The sequence below is a fragment of the Felis catus genome, chromosome F1 (genome assembly GCF_018350175.1).
Source record: "Felis catus isolate Fca126 chromosome F1, F.catus_Fca126_mat1.0, whole genome shotgun sequence".
NCBI lineage: Eukaryota > Metazoa > Chordata > Mammalia > Carnivora > Felidae > Felis > Felis catus.
This window is the reverse complement of record NC_058384.1, coordinates 40084494-40109663: the sequence shown is the minus strand read 5'-3', so window position 1 is coordinate 40109663 and position 25170 is coordinate 40084494. Positions and strand designations below refer to the sequence as shown.

Below are 25170 nucleotides of genomic sequence, written 5' to 3'. Positions count from 1 at the left end.
GGAACATGCGAATGTAAGACTTCCCCTGCCTCTCCTCCATTTACTCGGGGCACAAGTTTACCGGGAGTCTGATCTCTCGGCTCACATCTGCAACCTCTCATCTGGCCGACAGGAAAACCCCTCCGACAGGTCCGGGCACGTGCTCTCAGTAGCAGCAGCAGCAGCAGCAGCAGCAGCAGCAGCAGCGGAGGGGCACACAGTGGGTCCGCAGAGGCAGAACTGGCGTCTCCCGCCTGCGCCGTCCGGCCGCCCCGGGTCTGGGGCTCGGGCGGGGTGGGGGCGGCGGGAGGGCAGCTCCGCGGGGCTTCGCGCCATGACATCAGCCCTGCTGTGGTGCAGTGTGCAAAGCCCACTGGTTGGCGTGGCCCGGGACACGCCTTCCCCCGAGCGGAACAAAACGAGGCGCGGGCCGGGCGCACCCAGCCGCCACTTCCGAGAACGTTCCCACCCGCGCGCCGCGCAGCCAGCTGCCAGGTGAGTGCGCCCCGCGGCCGCGCGGCCCGGCCCGGTCCCTCCGCGCGCTCCCGGCCCCGCGCTGCACCCGCGCGGCGCCGGCCCGACCTCCCGGCCGCCGCGGCCCCACTTTGCTGGGAAGCAAAGTGGTGCGGCCGCGGGGGGGGGGGCGGCCGTCGCGGGCCGCGGAGTGGGAGAAGCGGCCACACTTCGCCGGAGCGGCGCTTCCCTTTCCAGGAGGCGCTGGGTGCCTCCCGGCTCGGGGCTTCCTGGCACAAACGGCTCCTGCGTGCGCCTGACCCGGGGTGGCCGGGCTCCCCCACCGCCCGCAGGTCTGGCAGCAGAACAATCAGCGATTCTGCGCGCCACTGACGCTCATTGTACGGCAGGGGGATGAGGGCATCCGTGCCACCCCTTCCCTCACCCTCCTGCTCCGGGAGGAGAACGTGCCGGGGGTGGGGGTGGAGGAACCATCTGGCTTCAGGGCCCAGCCTGGGGCATCTGTGCCCTGAGCGCAGGTGCGAGTTTTCACTCTTCTTAAGGAGCCAGATGGAAACCGTAACATTTCGCCTGCCCCCACCCCAAGTCTTGGTGCCAGGTGGGGACGATTTATGCCCACCGTCAGTGTTTTGTGGCCTCAGTCCTTGAAGGCTGGGGAGCAAGAAAGGAGCTGGTGTTGGGCATATTTAAAGCAAGTTGCAAGATATTACCCCACAAGCAACCTCTGAAGCAGGTGTTGTGTCTACACTCACAGGCGGGGTGGGGTGGGGGTAGATATCCTGCATGCTCTTGATCCCTGTGCTGTTGTAAGCTAACCAGGACCTGGGTCTAGGCTGGGAGGAGTAGCTTGGGCTTGGCCCCTCCCTAGAGGCCTGAGGTCCAGCCATCCACCCCTCTGCTCCCGTTGGTGGGGGGCTGGGGGGGTGGTGAATGAATGGGCAGGCCCTTCCCTCCCTGACAGGGCTCAGCATTGGGATCCAGTGGCAGTGACACTAAGGAGACCCACTGGGCCCTGGGTAGAAAGTGAGTCATGAAGAGGCAGCCTGGAATCTCCGTGAGAGATTGCTTGGAAGGCAGACTGGCTCAGCCTTGACAGATAGATCTGCCACTCAATATACTGGTGACCTTGGACAAGTGACTTAACTTCTCAATGCCTAGTTTCTTTTGGGAAGGGTACTTTGGGAGGTATTGAGCAGACCTGGAACACGTTGCGGCTCCATTACTGTCTTCTGTCTTATCTTCCCCTTTCCTCCCCAGAAGCTAAGGAGGCTGGAAGTGCTGGCCATGTCTGTCATCTCAGAGGGCAGGTTGGGGATTTCTCCTGGGGTTCTGGGACAAGGGTCCCCTAGCTTTCGCTCAACAGGTGCCTCCTGACTCTCCTGCCGGGCTCTGACTCAGGAGCCCAGGGTCTCCTCTTCAAAGAGAGACTGTCCTCAGTCCTCAGCCGCTTTCAGGCAGCTTCTATCCCATCCCAGCTGAATGCAGCCTTGCACTGCTCACAGCTTCCCAGGGAATGACCCTTTGCCTCGGGGAGGATATCCGGGGTGGGGACAGTCAGACCGGGCAGGAAGTTTATCCCGCTGAGGGTGTGGTGTGGGCTACACAAGGGGGAGGGGGACACTGCCCAGGCCAAAGGTTCTGGGGGGACGGGATGCAGGAGAGAAGCTGAGGAGTAGGCCCACCGGCTAATAAGGTGTGGGAAATGGGGGTGCCACAAGTTTTGCCTCTGGTCTGCCCTGGCCCCGGGGGTTTCCTTTCTCAATTGTAAACATCTGCATCTGGACCCTAGCGTCCTCACTGGAGTAGAGTGGTAGCCTGAGAGTGTGGTGTGGATACTCGGTTGGCGGTCAGCAAACATTTGGTGAACCAACGGGGTAGATACAGGCTATTAGTTGCCCTACTGGACAAACAGTTAGCAGCCAGTTTTTCCCTGTGAGCATTACTGAGGATCAGGCGAGGGGAAAAAAAGATAGTTTTTATTTTCCTGTGGCTCTCCTGGTGGTGAAAACAAATTGAGAAGGCTTTAAAAAAAAAAACACACAATTTTTTTAATGTTTATTTTTGAGAGAGAAAGAGAGAGAGCATGAGCAAGAGAGGGCAGAGAGAGGGAGACACAGAATCCAAAGTAGGCTCCAGGCTCTGAGCTGTCAGCACAGAGCCTGATGCGGGGCTGGAACTCACAAACCATGAATTTGTGACCCGAGCCGAAGTCGGATGCTTAACTGACAGAGCCTCCCAAGCGCCCCTGGGAAGGCTGTGTTGATAGGCTGCCAAGGTTTTAAATAGTTTTGTAAGCCCAGCTTATTGTGAAAAGTAGGTTTGCTTGAGGACTGAAGAGTCCTGCATTATACATTTTTACATATTTATTTATTTTCGAGAGAGGCAGGGGAGGGGCAGAAAGAGGGAGAGAGAATCTCAAGCAGGCTCTGCGCTGTCAGCACAGAGCCCAACATGAGCCTCGAGCTCACAAACTGTGAGATCATCACCTGAGCTGAAATCGAGAGTCAGACCCTTTACCCACTGAGCCACCCAAGTGCCCCCTGCATTTTACATTTTGAGGTGTAGTAAGAACTTCTAAACAAAGAATTGCCAGGGAGAACAAAAGGACCTTTCCTCCAAGTCAACCATCTGCCATTACTTGGGCATCTTGCTAAATATCTAAAATTGAGTCATAAAATTGAACAAGAAGTATTAGCGTTGACCTTCCTTTAAGGTAATAGTAAGCAGATATCTGCACTTACCGTGCACCAGAGACTGGCCTAAATCCTTCCTGTGTATTATCTTGAGCAATCTATGAACAATCCGATGCTCCCCATTTTAGAGATGAAGAAACTGAGGCTCAGGAGTGATAAGTAACTTGCCCAGTACTACAGCTGGTCAGCTATGGAGTTACCATTCAAAGATAGGCCAACTCTTTCCATGCTCAGTCACTTTATTATTCCTCTTTGCTCCCTTTACATTCCCAATTTCTAAATCAGTTTACTAGGGTGATCGATATCTGCCATTTGTGAAACACACGCACTTTATACAAAGTGCTTTGCTGTGGCTTATAAAGTACTTAAGGAAGATATGGCTTTGCCATTATGAACGCGAATGGAGGCAGGGTTAGAACTCATGACCTCTAGGTTTCTGCTGCACGGCCAGGGAGGAGAGGGCGCCCCTGGAGGTTAGGTGTCAGATCTGGTGGATATGCTTTTACCAGGTCTGATGTGTGTTTGAATTTCCAGGCCAGGTTTCCAGGAAAGAAAGGAAGCCTGGGAAAGAGACTGCTTGAGAAAAAGGCACACACACACACACACACACACACACACACACACACACAGAGTAACTAGCTGTGGGTAGGGAGAGCAGGGAGGGGGTTGCTGGGTACCAGAGGCTTTGCCTGTGGTTTCCAGTCGTCAGGAATTTCTATGGAAATGACGTGGCTGTACTACGCAGCTCCCTAGGAATTCGTCTGACGTGGGCATTGAGTAATTCCCATGTATGGTAAAGTGTGTAAATACTGAGGCGGCTAGCATTTCCAGACGCTGGTATTTCCAGTGCTTCCCCGGGGCCAGAAAGGCAGCGTCTGACTCCTCAACAGTAACAAAGGAGGAAGAAATAGAAGGTTTGCAGCTGGAGCACAGGCTCGGCCCCAACCAGGCGACAGGACCCTCCTCCCTCCTCTCCAGTGTGCCTGGTGCTCTTTATGCAGGGCTGGGAGGGGGGGTGGCGGGATGGAGCCTCCTGCGAAGTCAGCTGCAGACAACCTGTTTTTATAAGGTCCAAGTGCTAATTTGTCTTTGCTTTTTAAAATTCAATCCAAGAAAAATCAGTCAGACCTTTCAGCGTGGGACGACCAGTTGTTACCACTCTGCATTGACATCATTCCAGAAAAGAACCAGAGAAACTTGATCCGTTGACTAGTCTGTGAGACCTTATTATAATATAAGATTTCTTGTAGTAGTTTTGAAATATTAAAAAAAAAATCATAGACCTCCCCCTCCTTCTTTTGTTGACCTTCAGGTTTCTAAGCTCCGCAGGGGGAAGAGATCTACTACAAGAGGCATTAAGAGACAAGCAGGAAGAGACATAACACTGTCCTTGTCAGCTCAGTCACACAAGGGCCATGGGAAGGGAACACTCCTAGCACAGGGAGAGAGCTGAGCTGGAATGACGGTCAAGTCCCAGGGTTCCACGGGGCCAGGAGTCACCAGAGCTCAAAGATCCTGCTACGTGCAGAGAGGTGGGCCATGTGCAGGTCTGTGAAGACATCGTGTAGCGGGCGGTGTGAAGCTGGGGGCAAGTTTGTGGGTTCTTTAAATTATTTGTTTTTAATTTTTAAGTTTATTTATTTATTTTGAGAGAGGGAGCAAGTAGGGTAGGGGCAGAGAGAGAGAGAGAGAGAGAGAGAGAGAGAAGGAGAGAGAGAATCCCAAGCAGGCTCCGCACAGAGCCCGATGCGGGGCCTGAACTCACTAACCGCGAGATCCTGACCTGAGCTGAAATCAAGAGCCGGACGCTTCACCGACTGAGCCACCCAGGCACCCAAGTTTGTGGCTTTTTTTTTTTTTAATCGGTCATTCCTCCCCCTCCCAGTGACCATTATTGTCGGGGGAAGATTATTTCCTGGGCTTTCGGGTGCCAGCTCTTAAGACATAGGTTCTGAACCCTCATCAACATGGCCCTGCCTCCTTCCCTCTTTCTCCTTGGCTGCTCTCCTGACGGGGCATGGAAGAAGAGGCTGAGCTATAGGACTGGAAAGGGTGACAGCTCTCCCGTGTACCTGGCCAAGTACCACAAAGCTCAGGTAATACGAGCAGTGCATTTCTAATTAGACGAACACCTGACGGGTCTCTACCAGACCGAGTGGGTGGGGACCTGAGCTCTGTGGCCAAAAGTCGCTCTTTGACCCTAGGGAAAAAGACATTTTTGGAATGGGAGAGATGGGATTTTTCCACTGGACGAATAAAGACATGGGATGGTTTGTCAAATCACGGTTTGACGAGAGGAGGCTTTCCTTCAGACACTTGTGGCCGGTGGCTGAGGATTATCCATCTCTGAGATGGTTCCTTGGACTTCACACATGACCACGCTGAACCCATCACCTCATCCCAACTTTCATGACGTGTATGAACATGAGCGTCTATGCCTTACATCTGCTTCTTTCTCTCTTGCTATGCAAGTCGCCATCTTGAATCCCTCCTCTCAAGATTGAGGATCTGGATACAGCTCTTAATGGGACAACTAGATAGAAAGGTGTGGACAGTTAGCTGCTTATCAGAAGAGGCCAACCCTTGGCTTCTAGCTTCCAGCCGGCCCTAAGGATCCTGACATTTCAGGTAAAGAGCTGACCAGATATTTCTAGCCATTCAGCAGAAAATTCAAGGCCTATTCTCTGTTGAGATGATCAACGTAGTGAAAAAGGGCAAACCAGAACACAGACTGCAATTGCCAGTGGGAATGTAACTCTCTGGAGGGCACCCGCTGCAAACTCGCCAGGTGGATAATGGGATTACAGAAGATAGCAATGATTCTTGAACACCCAGAACAATATACAAAAGAGCTTGATACAAAGACACAAGTCTCTGCTTGCATCTCAGGCAGCCAGGGGGAACTAGATCCCAAAGAAGGGCAAGTCACTTGTCTCCTTTGCTGGGCTGACAGATCAGCCAGGAATCCGTGGTCCCCATTTGGCATGTTCTTGCTCAAGCCTTGCTCCCTCCAGATGTGGGCTAGCTTGGAAGGACGGTAGACGTCTGGCCCCACAGCTGGTGTCAAGCTTGCCTGGGCCGGTCCTGTCAGTGGTGATCAGAGGACCGAGGACTTAATGGTATGCCTGGCCCCCTGCCATCACTTCCATATATTTTCATCACTCCTCCGAGCAGCGATTTTAGGGAGCCCATGTATGGTTCAAGTTAGAGACTAGCAAGTTGAAGCTCGGAGAGGAAAGTAAGTTGCTCAAGATCCTTCAACTACGAAGGGATGGAGTGCAGACCCACTTTTCTAACTACTGAACTCTCCCACCTGAACTCTGACCTGGTGAACTTGCCTCCTCAGAGTCTCCCATGGTGCCTCTTGACAGCCAGAACTAGGAAGGCAATTGAGAAGCAGCTAGGTGTCCTCCTAAGCACCCCAGAAACTCTGAGAAACAGGCTTCCTTTTAAGGCCACTCGGCCTCCTGATAGATAGCTGGAATTTGGCTGTTGGAAAGAAGGGGCCGAGCAGGAGGGTGGGGGTGGAGTGAAGAGTGCTCCCTGCCTCTTGTAGGGAGGGAGGTGGCCAGGGCTCCCTCCAGCTGAGACTTCCCCACGGCAAGTCCCCTGGAGGGGTCCTCATGTGGACAGAGGGGATGGGGAGCCCATCCACAGGGGTGGCCTGGGACCCTTCCAGTTAGTGAACCATCACTGTTTTTCATCCCGAGGTTCTAGAGCCCTTGTCCCTTCACTGGGCTCCTGAGAGGAGAGCCCCCAGCCAAATGGCCAGGCTCAAAGGAATGGCGCAGGCATCCCGGGCAGATTTTCCTCATTGGCAGGGCCTTGGGTTTCACCCATTCTCCGCCCATGTTCCTGTTTCCCTGGGGCCCTGCTGGAGAACAAGGAGAGGCCTGTATGGAGCTGTGGGTCTCCCCCAGAGGGAGAAGGGCTTTGTGTCTGGAAACAAAACACTGTTTGGAACTGGCTCTCAACCACATGCTTAGGGGAACTTTCCTCCTTCGGGGGTATTCCTAGGGGCATGGAGCATATCCCTTGCTGGTTCAGGAGGTTGGAAAGGGAGCAGAGAGCCACGCGTTGGGGTACCGTATGCCTACTGTGAGCAGGCACACTGAAATACGATGGGGCATCAGCATGACAGCTGGGGAGGCAGAGGACTCAGAAGTAGCTAAACCCGCATTAGAATCCCAGTCCTGTCTCTTCCAGATGAGTCACTGCTAGCAAGTGCCTAATTTCTCTGAGCCTTGCTTTCCGTATCTATAAGGTAGGCACATATTCCCCATCTCCAGGTGGGGGAAGAATGAGATGATTTATGTAACCTGGTGCATAATAAACATGCAGTCAATGGCAGGCTGTCATTTGGGGTGCCCTAGCTGCAGGAGTTCTCTGGGGGTGACATCTAGTCCCTTAGTCAGAGGCAGAAGAGAATCTATGTGGCTCCGTACGAACAGGCACGGTTTCCCCAGAAGCTTCCCAAGCAGAGCCCCCCTCGCATGTCACTGCAGGTGTTTGAAGCAGCCCTCGCAGGAGAACGGAATGGCTGTGGTTGGCCACTCTGTGCACAGGCATTGACGGAACCCTTCCCACAGGCCAGGTCCGGCGCTGGGCATTCCGGGGGCGGAACCCAATGATTGTATCACCAACCCTGATCATTTGGGAGGTATGGTAACAGGAGACAGCTGGAAAAGGAAGTGGAGACCACGCAGGGGAGAACCTCAGTGTGAGGGGAGTGATTATTCTCAGGCGACAGCGGGGAGTCACTGATGGCTTTTGCGCAGGGGGAGCCTCCACAAAAATGATCTGGCAGCTGCTTGGGAATGGAATAGGAAAGAGATTCCAGAAGCAGCAAGGCCATAATTGCTGTCTCCCTGGAGCTGCATTCACTTGTAAAGTAACTTAAACAACAGAGGGAATTTGTTGGTTTGTTTAACTGGAAAATTCAGAGATAGATTGAACTTTAGGTTTGGCTGAATTTGGTGGCTTAATGATGTCATTACAGACTCGGTTTCTTTTTCTTTCGTCTCTCGGCTCTGTCTTCCCTGCTGTCAGCTTCATTCTGAGACTGTTTGTCCCCCTTGGGACAACCGCCTCAGAACCCCTTGCTCCCTGTCCTCACTGGGGGGAAGAGGGACTTGCTTCCACGAAGTTTTCTCCGAAGATCGGGATGCTTTTTCCTCCAGAGCCCCCAGAACTGCCTTCTCCCATCTTATTGGCTTGAAATGTATAGCTGGCCCACCTTTAAGCCAATAGCCTTGGCTGCTTAGGTTAGATCCAGGCCATGTGCCATGGCTGAAAATTGGGATAGTTGCCAAGAAATAGGTGAATATAGCATGGTGTCTTCTTCAAAGGGGATGGGCTGCGTGAGGGAGAGGTGAGTAGGCTGGGTTAGAGTGCTGGGAAGAGGGCTGGAGAGGAGAGAGCCTATAGGGTCAGCACAGGTTTTGGGGGTGAGTGGGCAAAGGGGAGCATAGAGTGGGGTGCAGCTAAGGGAGGGGGAAGAACCCACCGATATTCTCGGGTGTGGGATAATTCCTCTGTGATGGAGAGAACGGTTGTGGCAGCACGTGCAAAAAATGGAAAAGTCGAGAAAAAGAACAAGTGTGAGAAAAGGCAATGGGTTCAGGTCACGCACGTTGAAACTAGGGTACTTGTGGACCATCCAGGCGGAGATACTCACCTGAACTCAGTCAGATGGACGAGACTGGGCTCAGAGGAGAGGCCGAGGCCAGAGGTGTATGGACGTCCTTGGCATGAAAGGACGGCAAGCGCGGTGGGGCCATAGGAGACTGGGGAGAGACGGGGGCCAGGTTGGGACCAGAGGAAACCCCAGCTTTTAGGATGTGGGAGGACAAAGCAGGGGGGAATGAAAATGTGTCTGTCTCCTCTGCTAGGACAAACCCTTGCTGAAAATCCCCGTGATCATTGTGATATTTGAGCCCCAGTGACAGTGATGAGCCAGCACCATCAACACCCCTTTGCCCACCTTAAGCCCTGCTTATCAGCCTGCACACTTTTACTGAGTACCTCTACTGGGTCCCAGGCTCTGCAGAAATGCCCCAAGAGAACTTGGCCCTGGGGCATCCTTCGCTCATTCCTCTGCTACTTATTGAACACCTATACGAACACCTGTACGCCAGGTGCTGTATAGGGTGTGGGACTCCGTTGTGAGCACGACCTAGACCTTCTTGTTGAGCTGAGGCCTATGTCCACAGTCAGGTGGGAAGCTCTCCAGCAGTGGAAACCATGTCTTCCTCTGTCTTTGACATTGATTCTTGCTGTCGGCACAAGTCCTGCTACCGGGGCTCTGGATAACACATCCCTGTTTTCAACATTTCCTGATAGGCTCCTGGTGAGTTTTCTCCTTAGGCGTCTTTGCGTCCTGAGGCAACAGCCCCCTCTGGCCCCGTCCCCCCTTCATCTCCTAGCACCCTGCATCATCCTATACGCACCCCATCCCGGGCCACCTCGTCGCCCATCTTCTACCCACAGTCGCCCGTGCCTTGCACGGGAACCCGCCCTCCATGAACCTCTGTCAAGAAAGGGAAAGGGGTCGGCGTGCCTGGGTGACTCAGTCGGTTAAGCGTCTGGCTTCAGCTCAGGTCATGATCTCGTAGTGCATGAGTTCAAGCCCCATGTAGGGCTCTGTGCGGACGGCTCAGACAGAGCCTGGAGCCTGCTTTGGATTCTGTCTCCCTCTCTCTGCCCCTCCTCCGTTCTTACTGTCTGTCTCTCAAAAATAAATAAACATTTAAAAAATTTTAAAGGAAAGCCAAAGGGTCATCTGTGTCCTTCGGTCATATGTCTGAGTGAGGGAGTGAAATGGAAGGAGAGAAGCTGATCCCATCAGCCAAAGGGGATCCAGGTTCTCCAAACTTCTATGGCATTTACCTTCTGTGCTGCTTTCTGGGGCATCAGGTACCCACTGGCAGCAGGCCTGTCCTGCAGTCTTGGGCTTCTGAGTTAATAATAATTAGTGAATGCCAACTCTAGGCCAGCCCCTGTGACATGCCCTACCTCATTTGATCCCCAGAAATAACCTATGAAATAGCTTTTGTTTTTCTCCTCATTTTACACGCAGAAATCAAAGTTTAGAGAGACCAACTACCCAAAGACAGGGCCCCCGGATGGCTCAGTTGGTTAAGCGTCCAACTCTTGATCGCAGCTCAGGTCTTGATCTCAGGGTCATGAGTTCAGGCCCCCCAGCTGGGCTCCGTGCTGGGCATGAAACCTACTTTAAAAAAAAATGGGGGGGTGGTGGCAGGGGGAGAAAGGCCAACTATACATAGCCAGTGAGTGGTGGGTTCAGAATTGGACCCACCCCGTCTGGCATCAGGACCTCAAGTCAGAACCAATATGTAGAGCATCTCAGAGCTGGTCTCGAGCTGCCTGCTTTGGACTCATCTGGGGTGCTTATTAAAAACCCAGATTCCTGTGCTTCATTTGGGGTCTGGTGTGGCGCTGGTCAATCTGATTTCGCAGAAGCCCCCGCCCCCCGCACCCCTGATCCTAATGGGCCTAAAACTTGAGAACTATGCCCTGTGTGCTACCTCCTACTTAAAATTTTCTCTGGGTTTTTTGGTGAGCTATATCATACACATAAAGGAGCATATAAAGCCTTCATGTATAGTTCAAAGAATAATTATAAAGTGCCCATATGGCAACCACCCAGGTTAAGGGGCGCCTTAGCAGCCCTTCTGGAGACCCCCAAGATAGTTGTGGTCCTTTCCCTGTCTTAGAGGCACCAAATCTAAGATAAGAGTTTGTGATAATCGTTCCCTTGTTTTTCTTTATAACTTCTCCACCCATGTGTTCATCTCTCGACAGTATGAATTGTGTCTGTTTGTGAAACCTTACACAAATGATTTGTGTTTTGTGAACTACAGTTTATCCACTTCTTTGGCTCGGGTGCATCTCTGTGAGATTTATTCCTGTTGATGCATGTAGCAGAGGGTTCAATTTATTGCAACTACAGCCTCCTAGAACTGGTATTCTTATGCTTGCTTATACTGTTTATTTATTTATTTTTAATTTTTTTAATGTTTTTTTTTTTTTGAGACAGAGAGAGACAGAGCATGAACGGGGGAGGGGCAGAGAGAGAGGGAGACACAGAATCGGAAGCAGGCTCCAGGCTCCGAGCCATCAGCCCAGAGCCCGACGCGGGGCTCGAACTCACGGACCGTGAGATCGTGACCTGAGCCGAAGTCGGACGCTTAACCGACTGAGCCACCCAGGCGCCCCTGTTTATTTATTTTTTTTTAATGTTTATTTACTTATTTTGAGAGAGAGAGGCAGAGAGAGAATCCCAAGCAGGCTCCGCTCTGTCAGCTCAGAGCCAGATGTGGGGCTTGATCCCATGAACCGTGAGATCACGACCTGTGCCGAAATCGGGAGTCGGGCACTTAACCCCCTGAGCCAGCCAGGTGCCCCTGCTGCTTATTTATGCTGTTTAGTGCCTGGCACAGGCTGAAAGTCAATGGTTGCTCAGTGCACATCTGTTGATGGCTCTGGGGCAAGAAGCCAGGAGGAAGGGGGCCAGGGCTGGGGGCCCCCACAGGTGCTCCGCTCCCCCTCCTTCTGTCCTCGGTCTGCCTGTGGCTCTTCTGTCATGGGCGATCTGTGTTTCCATCTCCCCGTAAACCTAATTCCCGTTTCTGTGTTCCGTTTCAGAATGCCGAACTGGGGCGGAGGCAAGAAATGTGGGGTGTGCCAGAAGACGGTTTACTTTGCGGAAGAGGTTCAGTGTGAAGGCAGTAGCTTCCATAAATCTTGCTTCCTGTGCAGTGAGTACGCGCCCCGGGCCCTGCTGTCGTTGTCGTGGGGACTGGGTCTGGGCCCGCCCCCACAGGCTGGGCCTGTCAACACCCCAGGGAACTGGCCCCATGGGATGTAAACAGCTTGACATTTGGCTGGAGCGCAGCTGGGGAGGGAAACACTTAAGGGCCTCTTTGTTCCGCTCAGAAGCTGCTTTCTAAGGGGACGGGCTGGCCAGAGCTGGGGGGGGTGGCAGCCGCTGGGGGGCTGGGAGCCAAGCTTTCAGACTTGGTTAGGGAAACTTTCCACTCTGCTTTCTCCTCTTTCTCTCCCTGCCACAATGCCATCATTGAAGAGGAAAACATCAAAGTTTTACCCAAATTATCACTTGTTAAGAGGCTGCAGTTTTATGGGGGACACCCGAGTCTGGGAGAAGAACTGGGTTCCCCCTTCTTCCGCCCCCTTCTGAGCCTGCCTGGTCACTTCCCTCACCTCCCATTCTGCTCCAACGGCCTGGGATAAGAGGAAGACAGATCAGGCAGGCAGGCAGATCTTTCGGTATCCTCTCCCAGTAACCCAGAGCAAGAGTGGCTCGAATCACAAGCCTGGATGAGTCCGGATCCTGACCCCGACGGTGTTTTCAGAGCACCCAGGAAGCAGTGCCTCAGGGAGGCGCCCCCCCCCCCCCCCCCATTTCTAAATGACTCGGTTCGCTGTGATCAGAACAGAGGGTCTGGGTCAGAGGAAGAGGTATTTTCAGCGACACGAGTTTTCCTTGAGGGCAGACAAGAGTGGGAGGCAATGGAATGTCTTAGTTAAGCCCTGGGTTTCTTCAGCCAGTCGGCCAGAGTTCTAATCTGAATTCAGTTTTGGTTTTCTGGGTGGTGATGGGCAAGTTACTCAGTTTCTCTTTGGGTTGAGTTGCCTCATGGTGACAGGGGAGCTAATAATACTTATCTCACGGGGTTGTTGCGAGAATGAAAAGATAGAAGCTTGGAAAACCAAGTCCTTACCGCAATCGATACATGCACGCCGTGCCTATGGGACTGCAGGCAACGTGGTGTGATGGCCTCACAGGGCGCTGAAGTCCCACCCCACCTGAGAGATCCAGAAAAGGGGTCCCGTCCATCCTACATCGCATGGAGCACAGTTGGGGGCGGGTGTCTGTGGCCCCTCTGTTCCCAGGTGATTTGTGGTCCAGAGTAGGAGCCAGATGGGCCAAGGGCCGCCTGGTCACCGGATGTTCACCAGATCTCTACCTGCTGCTGGGTGACTCAGCCGGAAGCCACCCAGCACAGGGCAGCAGGGGCCCACACCCTGCACAGCCAGCCACAGGGGCAGCCGGAGGGCTGTGTCTGATGAATGGGAGTAAACGAGCCCTGGTGGGGCCTAGTTGGCCTCTAGCCCGCAGAGGAGGCCGCAGACAGCCGCATCTCGTTATCAGCAGTTCCCTGCACTTAGGAGTTTTCAAGCCGTTTATTTTTTCAGAAGGAATAAGCGGGCTCAGCATTGGCTAGGAAAGAGGGTCTGGGCTGCTGGGGTCCATAGGGCTTCTGTCTTTGCTCTCAAATGTTGCTTAATCACTAGAAGCGGCCAGCTGAGAGGCCTCAGTCCTGCCTGTGGAGGAGTGGCTGTTAGTTGTGGTTGAGGGAAGTCAGGAATTTAGGGGGTGGCATAGGAGGAAGGGAGCAGGCCTGGGGCAGGGTGTGAGGGGGTGTTGAGGACTAGAAACAGTTGTGGAAAGTCAGGCCGGGGAGCAGGGCTGGGAGGGGGTGTTGTGAAAGTAACAGCCATAGGGAAGGATCTTACGTCTGCCTGGGGTCTCAGGGCCTGCACGGTTCTTAGTATCTGAGCCCAAAGAGGTTCCGGCAACCAGGTGTCTCCACAACTTGCTTATTCCTGGTGCCAGAACAGCATTTTGCACATTTGTTTATGATTGGAAGGAGCGTCACTTCTCTCTTTCAGAGAAGTGGGTGTGAAGTGTCCAGGTTGAATTCAAGAACTCAGAATAACCCTCAGAGAATCAAAGGACCTTCCTTCCTAAGTTTCTTCTGAAGGCTCTTTCCTTCCTAAGGCTAGCAGAGTATGGGCCTGGGGGGCATTAAGGGCCGCAGTCCCTTTGCTGGCTGGGCCTCTGACCATTTGGGTCCTTGGCTGTGGCTTCTACTCAGCGTGGCACCTACGTTCCCTTTCCTGAGGGCCTGGGACAGACAGGAGGAAGACAGGATGATGTAATAAGAGTCGGGAAGAATGGCTTCCACCCTGGGCTTGGCCTCTCGGCAGGGGTGTCTCGGCAGAGGTGGTCTCGGCAGGGGTGGCCAGTTCCTGTTAGCAGGCGGGAGAGCTCGGCGCTGCACCTGGGGTTCGGCCCGAGGCTGTGTGGCCTTCTCTGAGCTGTAACCAACTCCCTCCTGGGCAGGGCAGGGTTGAGCACCCAGCCCTGTGGAACAGTGGACCTGGTCTGACCTCACCCCATGGTGGTGAGTGATAGAACTGGGCTGTTTCCCAGAACCGCAGAGCATAGGGGAAGCTCAGAGGAACCCTGCACGCCCTCTGACACCAGCATCTCCTCGCCTGCAGCTGAAATTTCGGGTCGGTTTTCACCCGCTTGGTCCCACATGCTTGGCCTACCTGAAGGGGGTCTCGGGCAGGCAGAAAATAGCCAGATATGGAAATCAGGCTTGGTTCTGACCTAGCCCTGCTTCTGGCCAATTCTGTGAGCTTAAACTTCTTTGTGGGCCTTGGTTTTCCTTCCAGAGAGAATCCCTCTCTGTTTTGGGGTGGGGTGAGGGGGCTCCGACCTCTCACCTGTGGCTTGCCTCTTGCCCATATTTCAAAATAGCATCACCAAAAAGGCCTCCCCAAGCCTGTGGCATCTGGAAAGACATTTTCCCAACAGGTGCATCACTCACCACAACTAAGTCTTTTTTTTATCTTAACACTTGGTAGAAATTTAGTTAGGCCTTCATTCAAAATTCCCTTTGAGTCTTTGGTGGAGCCTCCAGGTGACCAGACTATATTGCCCGCATGGAGGTGGAAGGGCAGAAGGTCTTGGGGAGAACAAAGCAGAGCAGAAACCCTCAGGGTGGTCTCGACTCCGGTTCTGGGGTTCTGGAAGTCAGGGCTCAGTTGGCCCTGCAGGGAGCCACCTGGAGGCTAACGACTTTGTAGGCCCCGCTCTCTCCTCTGGGCTGAGCTCCTGTAACTCCTGCTGGCGAGATGAGTCAAAATAGACCTCTGCTCCCCCAACTGACCTCGTCTCTGCTTTCTGCCTTCCCTCTGGTTTTGGAATTCCCAGTTCAACTTGGGTCTTACGGGAAGCAATTCCAGGCCGACTCCTGACTTCCTGCCCTAGAAGGGAATGTTGGAGCGTGCCGTTCTCTCTCCCTCCTTCCTGGGAGCCAAGCCCCAGGGGAGGTGGTGGGAAGTTCCATATATGGGCTGCCCAGAACACTGGAATGAGGTGGGAATGTCAAGGGCAAGACCAGAGGGTCCTTATTTAGTCTGAATTCTCCAACCTGGAGGGCAGGGTGAGAGAGGAGCTGGCAGAGGGCCCGACCCTTTAAAAGCCAGAGGATGGCAAGTTGCAAATTGCTGAGCTGAGAGCCTTCTCACAGGGAGGTGAGAGGCGTAGCTTCTCCAGTGGTTGCTGGAGGTATCCCTCTTCAGGACATGTTTGAGGATATGGTCCAGTTGGGCACACTGGACCGCCATACTTAAGGAAGCTCATCGAACCAAATTAGCATTGTAGGATAAGACCTAAGCAAATAAAGTGAGGATGAGTCTCTTGAGAGAAGTAGGTGGAAGTTGGGAGCACATGATCTTTTGAGGCCTGGGCCTGTCCTCCCTGCTCCCTTGTGTCCCCGCAGTACTAACTTTATGTATAATACTAGTAAGAGCACCCAACATTTATCATGTACCTCCTGGTATGGGGTATTGTGCTAAGCACGCTACATGCAAGATCTTATTTAGTTCTCCCAGCCACCTTTTGGGGTAGATATTATTGTCTGCGTTTACGAATGGAAACACCGAGGGCCACCTGGCTGGCTCAGTCAGGAGAGCGTACCGCTCTTGATCTCAGGGTTGTGAGTTCGAGCCCCACGTTGGGTGTAGTGATTACTTAAAAAAAAAGAAACAAATAAACAAAAAAACCCAAATGGAGACCCGGAGGCTAGCAAGGCAAAATAACTTGCCCATCACGTACAGGTCTCACAGCTGCAAAGAGAGAGAGTTGAGATTTGATTCTGGGCAGTCTGACTGCACAGGGCCCCAGGCTCCACTTCATGGGCACGGGCCTCTTCTGAGATACACAGGAAGATATATGAGACTCACAGGCTTTCTGAAGCTCATCCCTTTCCAATCTCCCATACCCCCGGGGTTAGGAATTCTTCCCCGAGTCTGACCTCAGTTCTCCTGTGGCAAACTGATTTCTGAGATCAGAAACTCCAGATCTTGTTGTTGTGATTAGCATGACCCACATCTCACCCTAAAGCCCACCATGCTGGGTACTTAATAAATAGAAACCTGCTCTTCTGGGTGCATCACTTCGCCTGTGCTCCCCGCACCCCCAAGCATGCAGATTGTTTTGTTTTTTTTTCAGGGTCACATTGCTGGGAGCAGGAAAACCCTGCCCTTCTTCTTCCTTCCTTTCTGTTTTCTTCTCTCCTGTTGGGACCCGTGGTCTCTTTGTCAAGAGCAGACTGAAGGCCCTCAACACCTTTCCTGCGGCTTGGGGTCAGCCTAGGCTGTTGCCTCGCAACCTGGGGTGCACTGCCGCCTGGCGGGTGTGAAGGTGGAGAGGACGGAGGGGGGCACACGTGGGCTCCTGTGAGAGGTGGCTGGGCCAAAATTTCTAGAATTAGGCCACGCAGATCCCCTCCCTCTGTCCTCCCAGCTCATTGGCCATCTGACCTCCATTTCCAGGCTGCTCCTTAAAGATCAGGATATTAGTTATCAGAGGGCCCAGAGAGCTTCAATGGCAGGGGGCCTGCAGTGAGCAAACAGCTCACCCCAGACCCGGCTCACCGTAGTCACTTCCCTCCCCAGTGGTCTGCAAGAAGAATCTGGACAGCACCACTGTGGCTGTGCATGGTGAAGAGATCTACTGCAAGTCGTGCTATGGCAAGAAGTACGGGCCAAAAGGCTATGGCTACGGGCAGGGCGCAGGCACGCTGAGCACCGACAAGGGGGAGTCTCTGGGCATCAAGCACGAGGAGTGAGTACAAGAGTCTCACCACTTTTCCTTGGCTTCTGTCCTCCCGCCCCCGGATCCTACACGTCAACCACTTTTGTTTAAGCAGCGGAAGGCTCAGAGAGCCCCTGATTTCCTTTTTTTTTTTTTTTTTTAATTTTTAATGTTTGTTTATTTTTGACAGAGAGAGACAGAGCATGAGCGGGGGAGGGGCAGAGAGAGGGAGACACAGGATCCGAAGCAGGCTCCAGGCTCTGAGCTGGCAGCACAGAGCCTGACGTGGGGCTGAAACTCACAAACCGTGAGATCATGACCTGAGCCAAAGTCGGACGCTTAACTGACTGAGCCCCCCAGGTGCCCCAGAGACCCCCTGATTTCCAAGGTAGGACTAGAACACCCCAATGAGCCAATGAGAGGAGCTGAGGGTCCAGCGGGGGAATAAAACAGGACAGGCTCCACCCTGTATGGAGAGTGCCGCCTATATTTTTATCAGGGTTGGAGCTTAGAGGGGCCCCAAGAATTACTTTGTCTAATTTCCCCTTTTCTCTGAAGAGAAACCCCAGCCCAGGCTCAGTGGCTTGGCTGGGGGTCGCACAGCCAGTGTCTGAGCCAGACCTGGGTTCAGAAGCAGCACCATTGCCAGGCCAGTCTCATTCTCTCCGCCGTCTCTTGCCCACTGTCAGGGGAAGTTATCTCCCTTCCCTGGAAAGACTATAGGGTTTCACTGGCACCCGCCGACCTCTGGCCTGCGGAAACAGTGGCTGTTGGCAGTCAGCCTGGCCAGCATCTTGACCTTGGGGGGAATGGACAGAAATGACAGATGAGTTAGCACATTTTAGCCAAGATCATTGCCCCAGAGGGAGTGATTTGTCAGCAGATTTCTCCTGGAAAGACTCTGATAATAGGCAGGCTGCAGGCATGGGGACCGGAGGAGGGCAATTCTTAGCAAACGAGGTGCTAAATGATGCCAGTGTTTTAACTCAGTGACTGAGGGGAGTACAATGCCTCTGTGAAAATAGCATGGCGCTGAGCTTTGGTTTGTCCATCTGTAAAATGGGAGATGACCTTGGAGGCCCTGGCCAGGAGAGCTGCCCGCTACCTGGCGCGAGAGGAAGGCAGAGTCATGCCCACACAGGGCCAGCCGCAATCATGTTCCTCAGTGAAAGTCATCTCATCGCATGTCCTTCCCCACACAGGGCCCCTGGCCACAGGCCCACCACCAACCCTAATGCATCCAAGTTTGCCCAGAAGATTGGTGGCTCTGAGCGCTGCCCCCGATGCACCCAGGCAGTCTATGCTGCCGAGAAGGTGATCGGTGCCGGGAAGGTAAGGTGGCTTCTGGGGAGATGGGGTGCGGGGAGACGGGCTGGTGAGACACCTTCTTGAAATGTGAGTCCTAGAACTTTGTCCTAGAATGCTGACCCTGGCTTTGCTCTAGGGAGCCTGAGCACTGGGCTTTAACTCCCTCCCTTCTAGGGAAGGAGGAACCCTTTGTCCCTATGGGTGGCTTGTCTCTGTGCCTCTCCATGTGCAAGGACTGAGGAAGGCACCTGTGGGCTCCTGGGAGGGGTGGCTTGGCCAGCATTCTTACTCCTGAGGAAAACAGGCCCGCCATGGATGGAATTGATTATTAAATGCTTAGGGGCAATTTATAGGGAGTTGTAAAGATCAATTTGCGTCTCTAGAGTTGGGGACCACAGCCCCCTAAGGGTGCAGGGATGGGTTTCAAAGGAGCTACAAGCCCCCTAAAATTATATGCAAAATTTTGTAGGAACATGTCTGTCTCTGGGAAGAAGATCCATAGCTTTCATCAGATTTTCAAAATGATTTGTGATCCCCAAAGTATTAAGAACCACTCAAAAATCTATATACCTTCCATGTCATAAGTTGTAGACTCCAGGAAGCCCATCCGTGTACTCCCAGGGGAGAAACTTTCAAGGTTCAGGGCTGATCAGAGCCTCCTGGGAAGCTTTTGCAAACTATTTCTGACCACTACGTATGCCCTTCCTCTGTGGACCCCCAGTCCAGGCCATGGTAAGAATCACTGTAGTGAGCCCGCATCCTAAGTGAGACAATCCCATCTCGCAGAGAGGCTGCAGTGGAGAAGAGGCGGGAGAATTGGCAGTCACAGAGTAGCGGTCAGAGAATCACAGAAGAGGCATCTTCAATATATGGCCAGAGAGGACTTCGGGATCTCCACAGGAAGCCCAGATGGAGGGGTGATGTGGCCAAGGCAAGAGCCTGTCTGCAACTCTTCTGGCTTTGGGTCTTGGCTTTCAAGCCACGAGGAAGGTGCCCGGGACCAACAGATGGGGAACTAACACTTGGGCTCCATCTAGACCTTAGCAGGCTGTCATTTTAACCCTGACAGTCCTGGTCAGAGATAGGTATCATTATCCCATTTTACAGATGAAGAAGCTGAGTGTCGGAAGCATTAAGTAATTTGCTGAGACCTTCTAGCGAGGCAGTGGCTAGGCTAGGAGTCAAGCCTGGGTCCATCTAACTCCAAAGCCCATGCTCTTACTACTGTCCACTCTGCTTTGGGCCGTCTAACCTCTTTGAACCCACTTCCACAGCTGTACAATGGGAAAGGATCATGAATCCTAGCACGATGACGATGAAGACCTTGGACCCTAGACAACCTGGTTTGAAACCTAGTTTAGCTGCTTACTAGGTGTGCGACTTTGGGCAAATCATTTCTCTCTTCTGAGCCTCAGCTCCGCGTCTGTAAGGTGAAGCCAGTGATGATCCCTGACAAATAGAGTTGTTTTACACATTAAATGAGACAATGCACATTCAGGACCCAGTGCAGTGCCTGGGACGTGCTCAGTACACAGCGGCTATTGCTGTTAGGGTTATTACTATTATTACTGTTATTGTTTACTTTTGGGGATTGTTGTGAGGCCCAAATGAAGATCTTCGCTACTGATTAAATGATATGAAAACAGGAGATATTAATCTTATTGTTAAGTTGGCATCTTTCCTGCTCACAGTGTCTCACTAGGAGATTAGAAAATTATGAAAAATAGCGAAGAATCCGTATGTGCATTACCTAGACAGGGTCTCTCAGTTAAGGCTGTAACTTCTAAGGGATAGGATAAGAGGATTTGGGGTTCAAGCAGAAAAGGTTGGGAGAAACTTCCACCTACCTCTCTTTGGCCTTGGCCGGGAAAGAACTATTGAGGAACAGGAGTGCTTTGGAGTGCTGAATGAATGAGCAAAAAAGGGTCAAGCTTACTTGGAGGGAGGGCTAAGCAATGAGGGGTGGTGGTGGTCCGGATGCAATTCAGCCCTGCTCCAGCCTGGAGAGTTGGGGTAGGAGCCCCTGCTTTGCAGAGGAGGAGGCAAAGGCTGGGTGACCGCTGAGGTACACAGGGTGCTGGGAAGGAGACCAAGATCTGCGCCCCCCCCCCCCCCCATCTCAGCTCTCTGGACCCTGCCGTCCCTGGAGCATGGAAGGTCTGGCAGCCAGGAAATCTGAGGGGATCCATTTTCCTTTCTCATTCTCCAGCCCAGGCTGTGCTGAGGGAGGCTCTTTGACCTTAAAAGGCTTTGTTTTGTCCTGCCTGCGTGCTGCCTGCCCCCAGCCTTCCTGGTTTTGCAGAGCTGTCCACACAGCAGTGGCTTAGCCTGCTCAGCTGTGGCTAATAGGAACAGGGTGCTGAGAAGTCTTCCTGTCTGTGCTGGCTCCCGTCACTGTGTACAAACCTGAGCCGGCTTCTCCCCCGGCAGGCTGTTTGTTAGCCCTGTGTGGCCCCCAGGCCCCTCTTAGAACCACAGAGGGCTTTCTGCGGCCCCTGGAGAGACTGCACTTTTCAGGCCTTTCTCTGCTCAGATCAGCGTACTTCACAGACCCCCTTCTTCCAGAGTAATACTAGATATGATTGGTTCAGGGCCTCCTCTGGGCCAGGCCTGTGGCAGGCATGGTACCCTGCTAAAGCCGTCTAGTCCCCAGAGCTACCTAGCAAGGGAGATACCACCAGCCCACTCTCTGCGAGCGGATGGCTTGTGGGTGCACAAGGCACCCAGTTCTAGAACTTCAGAGGCTGGGCTGGTTCCGATGGATAGGACTTACAATAGCCTGCGCTGTGGCCAGGCACCATATGTGAATATACGCAGATCTCCCATCCATCCTGCAAGGTAGGCAGGGGGGTGTCCCAGAGCAGGAAATGACAGAGACTGTGCAGCAGTAAGTGGCAATGCCGGGACGAGTCAGGAGCCCGTGCCCACACTGCTAACCCACAGGCAGGTCCGGAGAAGGCTTGTCTGGCCCTGCCGGTGGAGAAACAGCTGCTACCTTGGTGGTGGTCCCACCCCCTCACCTGCCCTTTGTGGTGCAGCTGGTGCCATTGCATCGCTTCCTTGAAGATGGCATGAGGTAGTACGTGGTCCCTGGCCTGCTTCCTCCTCTGCCTGGCCCCCTAGGCCACATCCTCCCAGTGGTACCAGCTGAGCCGACTTCCGAAGGGTCTTGAGCCCTTCCGCAACGTCTTCATGTCAAGGGGGATGGGGCTGGGGGTGGAGGGGTAAGGGACACTCTAGCCCCTGGTGGCAGCGTTAACTCTTTCCTTCCCTACCCAGTCCTGGCATAAGTCCTGCTTCCGGTGTGCCAAGTGCGGCAAAGGCCTCGAGTCCACCACCCTGGCTGACAAGGATGGCGAGATTTACTGCAAAGGTGGGTGGTTGCACTTCTAATGCGAGGCCCTGAGGTCTGAGGGGGTAGGGGGCTAAGTAGTTATGCCCTTGCTAAATGTAAACCAATTCCTGGCCTCGGGGTCGATTGCAGAGCTTCTAGTATGACCCTTCACTTTACATAGGAGGAGACAAGCCAGAGGGCAAAAGTGACTTGGCCAGAGTCATATGGCCAATCGGGGCAGGATGGGACCAGAACCCGGCCTCCTAACTCCTAGTCCGATGCCCTTATAGCAGACAGTGCTCCAGTGGGAGGGCTGGGAGGTGTGGCCTGAGGGAGGAGGAGCCAGGCCTTACACTCTCCGTACTCTCCACAGGATGCTACGCTAAAAACTTCGGACCCAAGGGCTTCGGCTTTGGGCAAGGAGCTGGGGCTTTGGTCCACTCTGAGTGAGGCTGCCGCCACCCACGCACGCTGCCCACTCCCGTGCTTTTCATCGCCTATCCTTCCCAGCAGCCTCGGCGACCTCCAGGATTCTTCCTCCCTCTTAGCCCTGCCACACATCACTAATGACCTGAACTTGGGTGTCTGGCCCCCTTTGGTTTGGAGTCTACCTGAGGTCCCACCCCTCTAAAGAGCTCCCTCTGCCTGGGATCTGACCCGTCACCAGAAGGAAACCTCAGTGTTTCAGTGTAGGTGGGACCTGACCCCTCCTCCTACACCCCGCCCCACAGTCCTCTGTTCTTGGCCTGTTAGGCTGAGTGTCTGTCATCAACCTGCCAAGATCCCTGAGCCCACATCTCAGATCCCAGAGGAGCAGTAGGCCCAGTGGGGAGGGAAGCAGGACCATGATGGGGCAGAGGAAGCTTGTGGTTTATTGGATCCTGGAGATTCTCCTCTGTGGGTAAGAGGGTGGGCTTCTTGGTGTCCCTTAGAATAGGCCTGGGATGTCCCAGCTCCGGGAGTTATTAGGTGGATGCAGAAAGGCACAGAGAAAGGGCCATGGACTGTAGGAGCCACTTGCTTCTCTGGGCCTCTTGCCTCTGAGGCTCTGGGGACCTGGTGTCCTCCCCTTCCGGATGAGAGAACAACTTAGGTCTGAGAGCCCCAAAGTCAAGATGTGGTCTGACCTCCCCAGGAGTCTAGTTCCTTGTTTGGCAGAAGCCCTAATGAAACACCCCCAACACATACTTTCATTTATCAGTGGCCCCAACCTGAGGGTAAATAGCTCTGCCCCTACCCCTGGGTCCCGAGGCTATGGTGGCAGCTCCTCTCGTCACAGCACAGACCAGGCCAGTGCTCTGTTCTTACCACTCCTGCTTGACCCTCGGATGTGGAGGGAGGCACACACAGCCTCAGTCTTGATCTGGACACCCCTTCCCTGTGTGCCCAGTCCTCAGGACCCCACCTGCCCATTCGGGGCCTCGCCCCTTCCATCCCACCCTTCTCCAGGGACCCTTCCCCGGCCACATCACTCCCATCCCTTCCAGGCCCTCCCACTCAGGAGCAGCAGGAGGAAGGGGAGGGGCTGGGTCTCGCTGCTCCCAGTGACTGAAAGGACAAGACTATATGGAGCTGTCACCTGGAAGGGCTGCAGGCATGAGCTGTATTCAAGCTGACTTCTCATCTGGTCAATAAAGCTCTTAGAACAGAATTCTGGCGTCCAGATCCTTCGTCTGTGAGAGGACCACTACCCACAGGGCTGGGAGGGAACTTTGACAGAACGATCAAATTCCTAGGAGGTTAGGTGGCAATAAGTAGGGTTTGTTCCTGTTTTTCCAAGGGCTGCTCACTTTCTAGTATCGGTTCTAACTGAACGACACTGCCTGGAATGACCCGACCAACCAAATCCTGCTGCCTTGCCTGGTCTGGCCGCCAAACCCATATCTGGGTGTGAAAACTCTGTGGGCTTTGGAATTTGAGGGGCTCAGCAAGGACCCAAAACTGTGCTCAGAACTTCTTCCAGCTTGGAAAACCCCTGAGCGGGAGGAAAACTTAGCCAGGGGAACCTTCCTGTCAAATCCAGAAAGTTTACTTCTGCCCAGGAAGGACAGAGTGGTGGGGCCTGTCTCAGTGTGCTGCATGGTCAGGGCCCTATCTTAGTCTATTCTGGCTGCTATAAAAAAATAGCATAGACTGGGTGGCTTATAAACACACAACTGTATTTTTCATAGTTCTGGAGGCTGGGAAGTCCAAGATCAAGGCGCTGGCAGATTTGCTGTCTGGTAAGGGCCTGCTTCCTGGTTCATAGCCAACTTTCTGCCATGTCTTCACCTGGCAGAAAGGACAAGGGAGCTCCCTGGAGCCTCTTTTATAAAGGCACCAATTCCATTCATGAGGTCTCCACCCTTATGGCCTAACCACCTCTCAGAAGCCCCACCTCCTAATACCATCACATTGAGGATTAGGTTTCAACATGAAAATTTGAGGTGGGGGCGGGTAACACAGATATTCAGTCTATAGCATTCTGCCCCTGGATCCCCCAATTCACATCCTTTTCACATACAAAACGCATGCATTCCATCCCAACAGTCCCCAAAGTCTCACCTTGTTCCAGAATCAACTCTAAGGCTAAGTCCAAAGCCTCACTCAGTGTCATCTACATAAGATATGGGGGAGACTCCAGGTATGACTCATCCGTAGGCAAATCCCCTCCCCAGCTGTGAACTGGTGGAAAACACAGGTTATGTGCTTCCGAAATATAATGGTGGGACACGCTCAGGATAGACATGTCCCTTTTTTTTTTTTTTTTTTTTTAACTTTTAAAGGCTTTATTTTTTAAAGTAATCTCTGCACCCAATATGGGGCTTGAACTTACAACCCTGAGATCAAGAGTCGCACACTCTTACTGACTGAGCCAGTGAGCCAGTCAGGCGCCCCAGATAGACCTTTTCATTCTGAAAGGGAGAAACAGGAGAGAAGAAAGGAATGATGGGTCCCAAATAAGTCCCAAACGTGGTGAGGCAAATTCCATTAGACTTCAAAGCTTGAGAATAATCCTCTTTCTTCTGGACCCACTGGGGTGGCAACATCACCCCCACAGCCCAGCAGGGTGATGCCTACAGCCAGACTCTTTGCCAGGACCCTATCCCTGTGATGGCTCCGGGGGGGCCCCATTGTTTAAAACCTAGCTGGAAGAAGCCATGACCCCCAAGCCCTTGTACTCAGGGCCTCAGTTGGAAATGATAGCCTTAATGATCACTGAATGACCTTCTGGGTCATTCTTCCATTGTCTTGAAGAGTGGCACTTAGCTTCTGTTGAGATGGCTGACCTAGACTAATCTCCTTATCATAAAGTCACCTGGCCACACCCTTAATGTTTTCACTTTTTTGCAATATGGGTAAGCGGAGAATTTTCCAAATCTTAAATTATGCTTCCTTTTTGCTTAACAGTTCCATCCTTAAGTCGTTTTTCTCTTCCTAAATTTTACTATAAGCAGTCAGAAGGA

The 25170-nt window shown here is 53.1% G+C and overlaps 1 protein-coding gene across 1 annotated transcript; it reads left to right on the top strand.

The window, feature by feature from the left end:
• Nucleotides 1-335: 335 nt before the first annotated feature.
• On the top strand, nucleotides 336-23375 carry CSRP1 (cysteine and glycine rich protein 1). The gene is made up of 6 exons (XM_023247215.2): nucleotides 336-474; nucleotides 11814-11926; nucleotides 16944-17112; nucleotides 18285-18414; nucleotides 21670-21763; nucleotides 22098-23375. Exons 2-6 carry the CDS (start codon nucleotides 11815-11817, stop codon nucleotides 22172-22174), a joined length of 582 nt encoding a protein of 193 aa, XP_023102983.1. The 5' UTR covers nucleotides 336-474; nucleotide 11814; the 3' UTR covers nucleotides 22175-23375.
• The last annotated feature ends 1795 nt before the right edge of the window (nucleotides 23376-25170 follow it).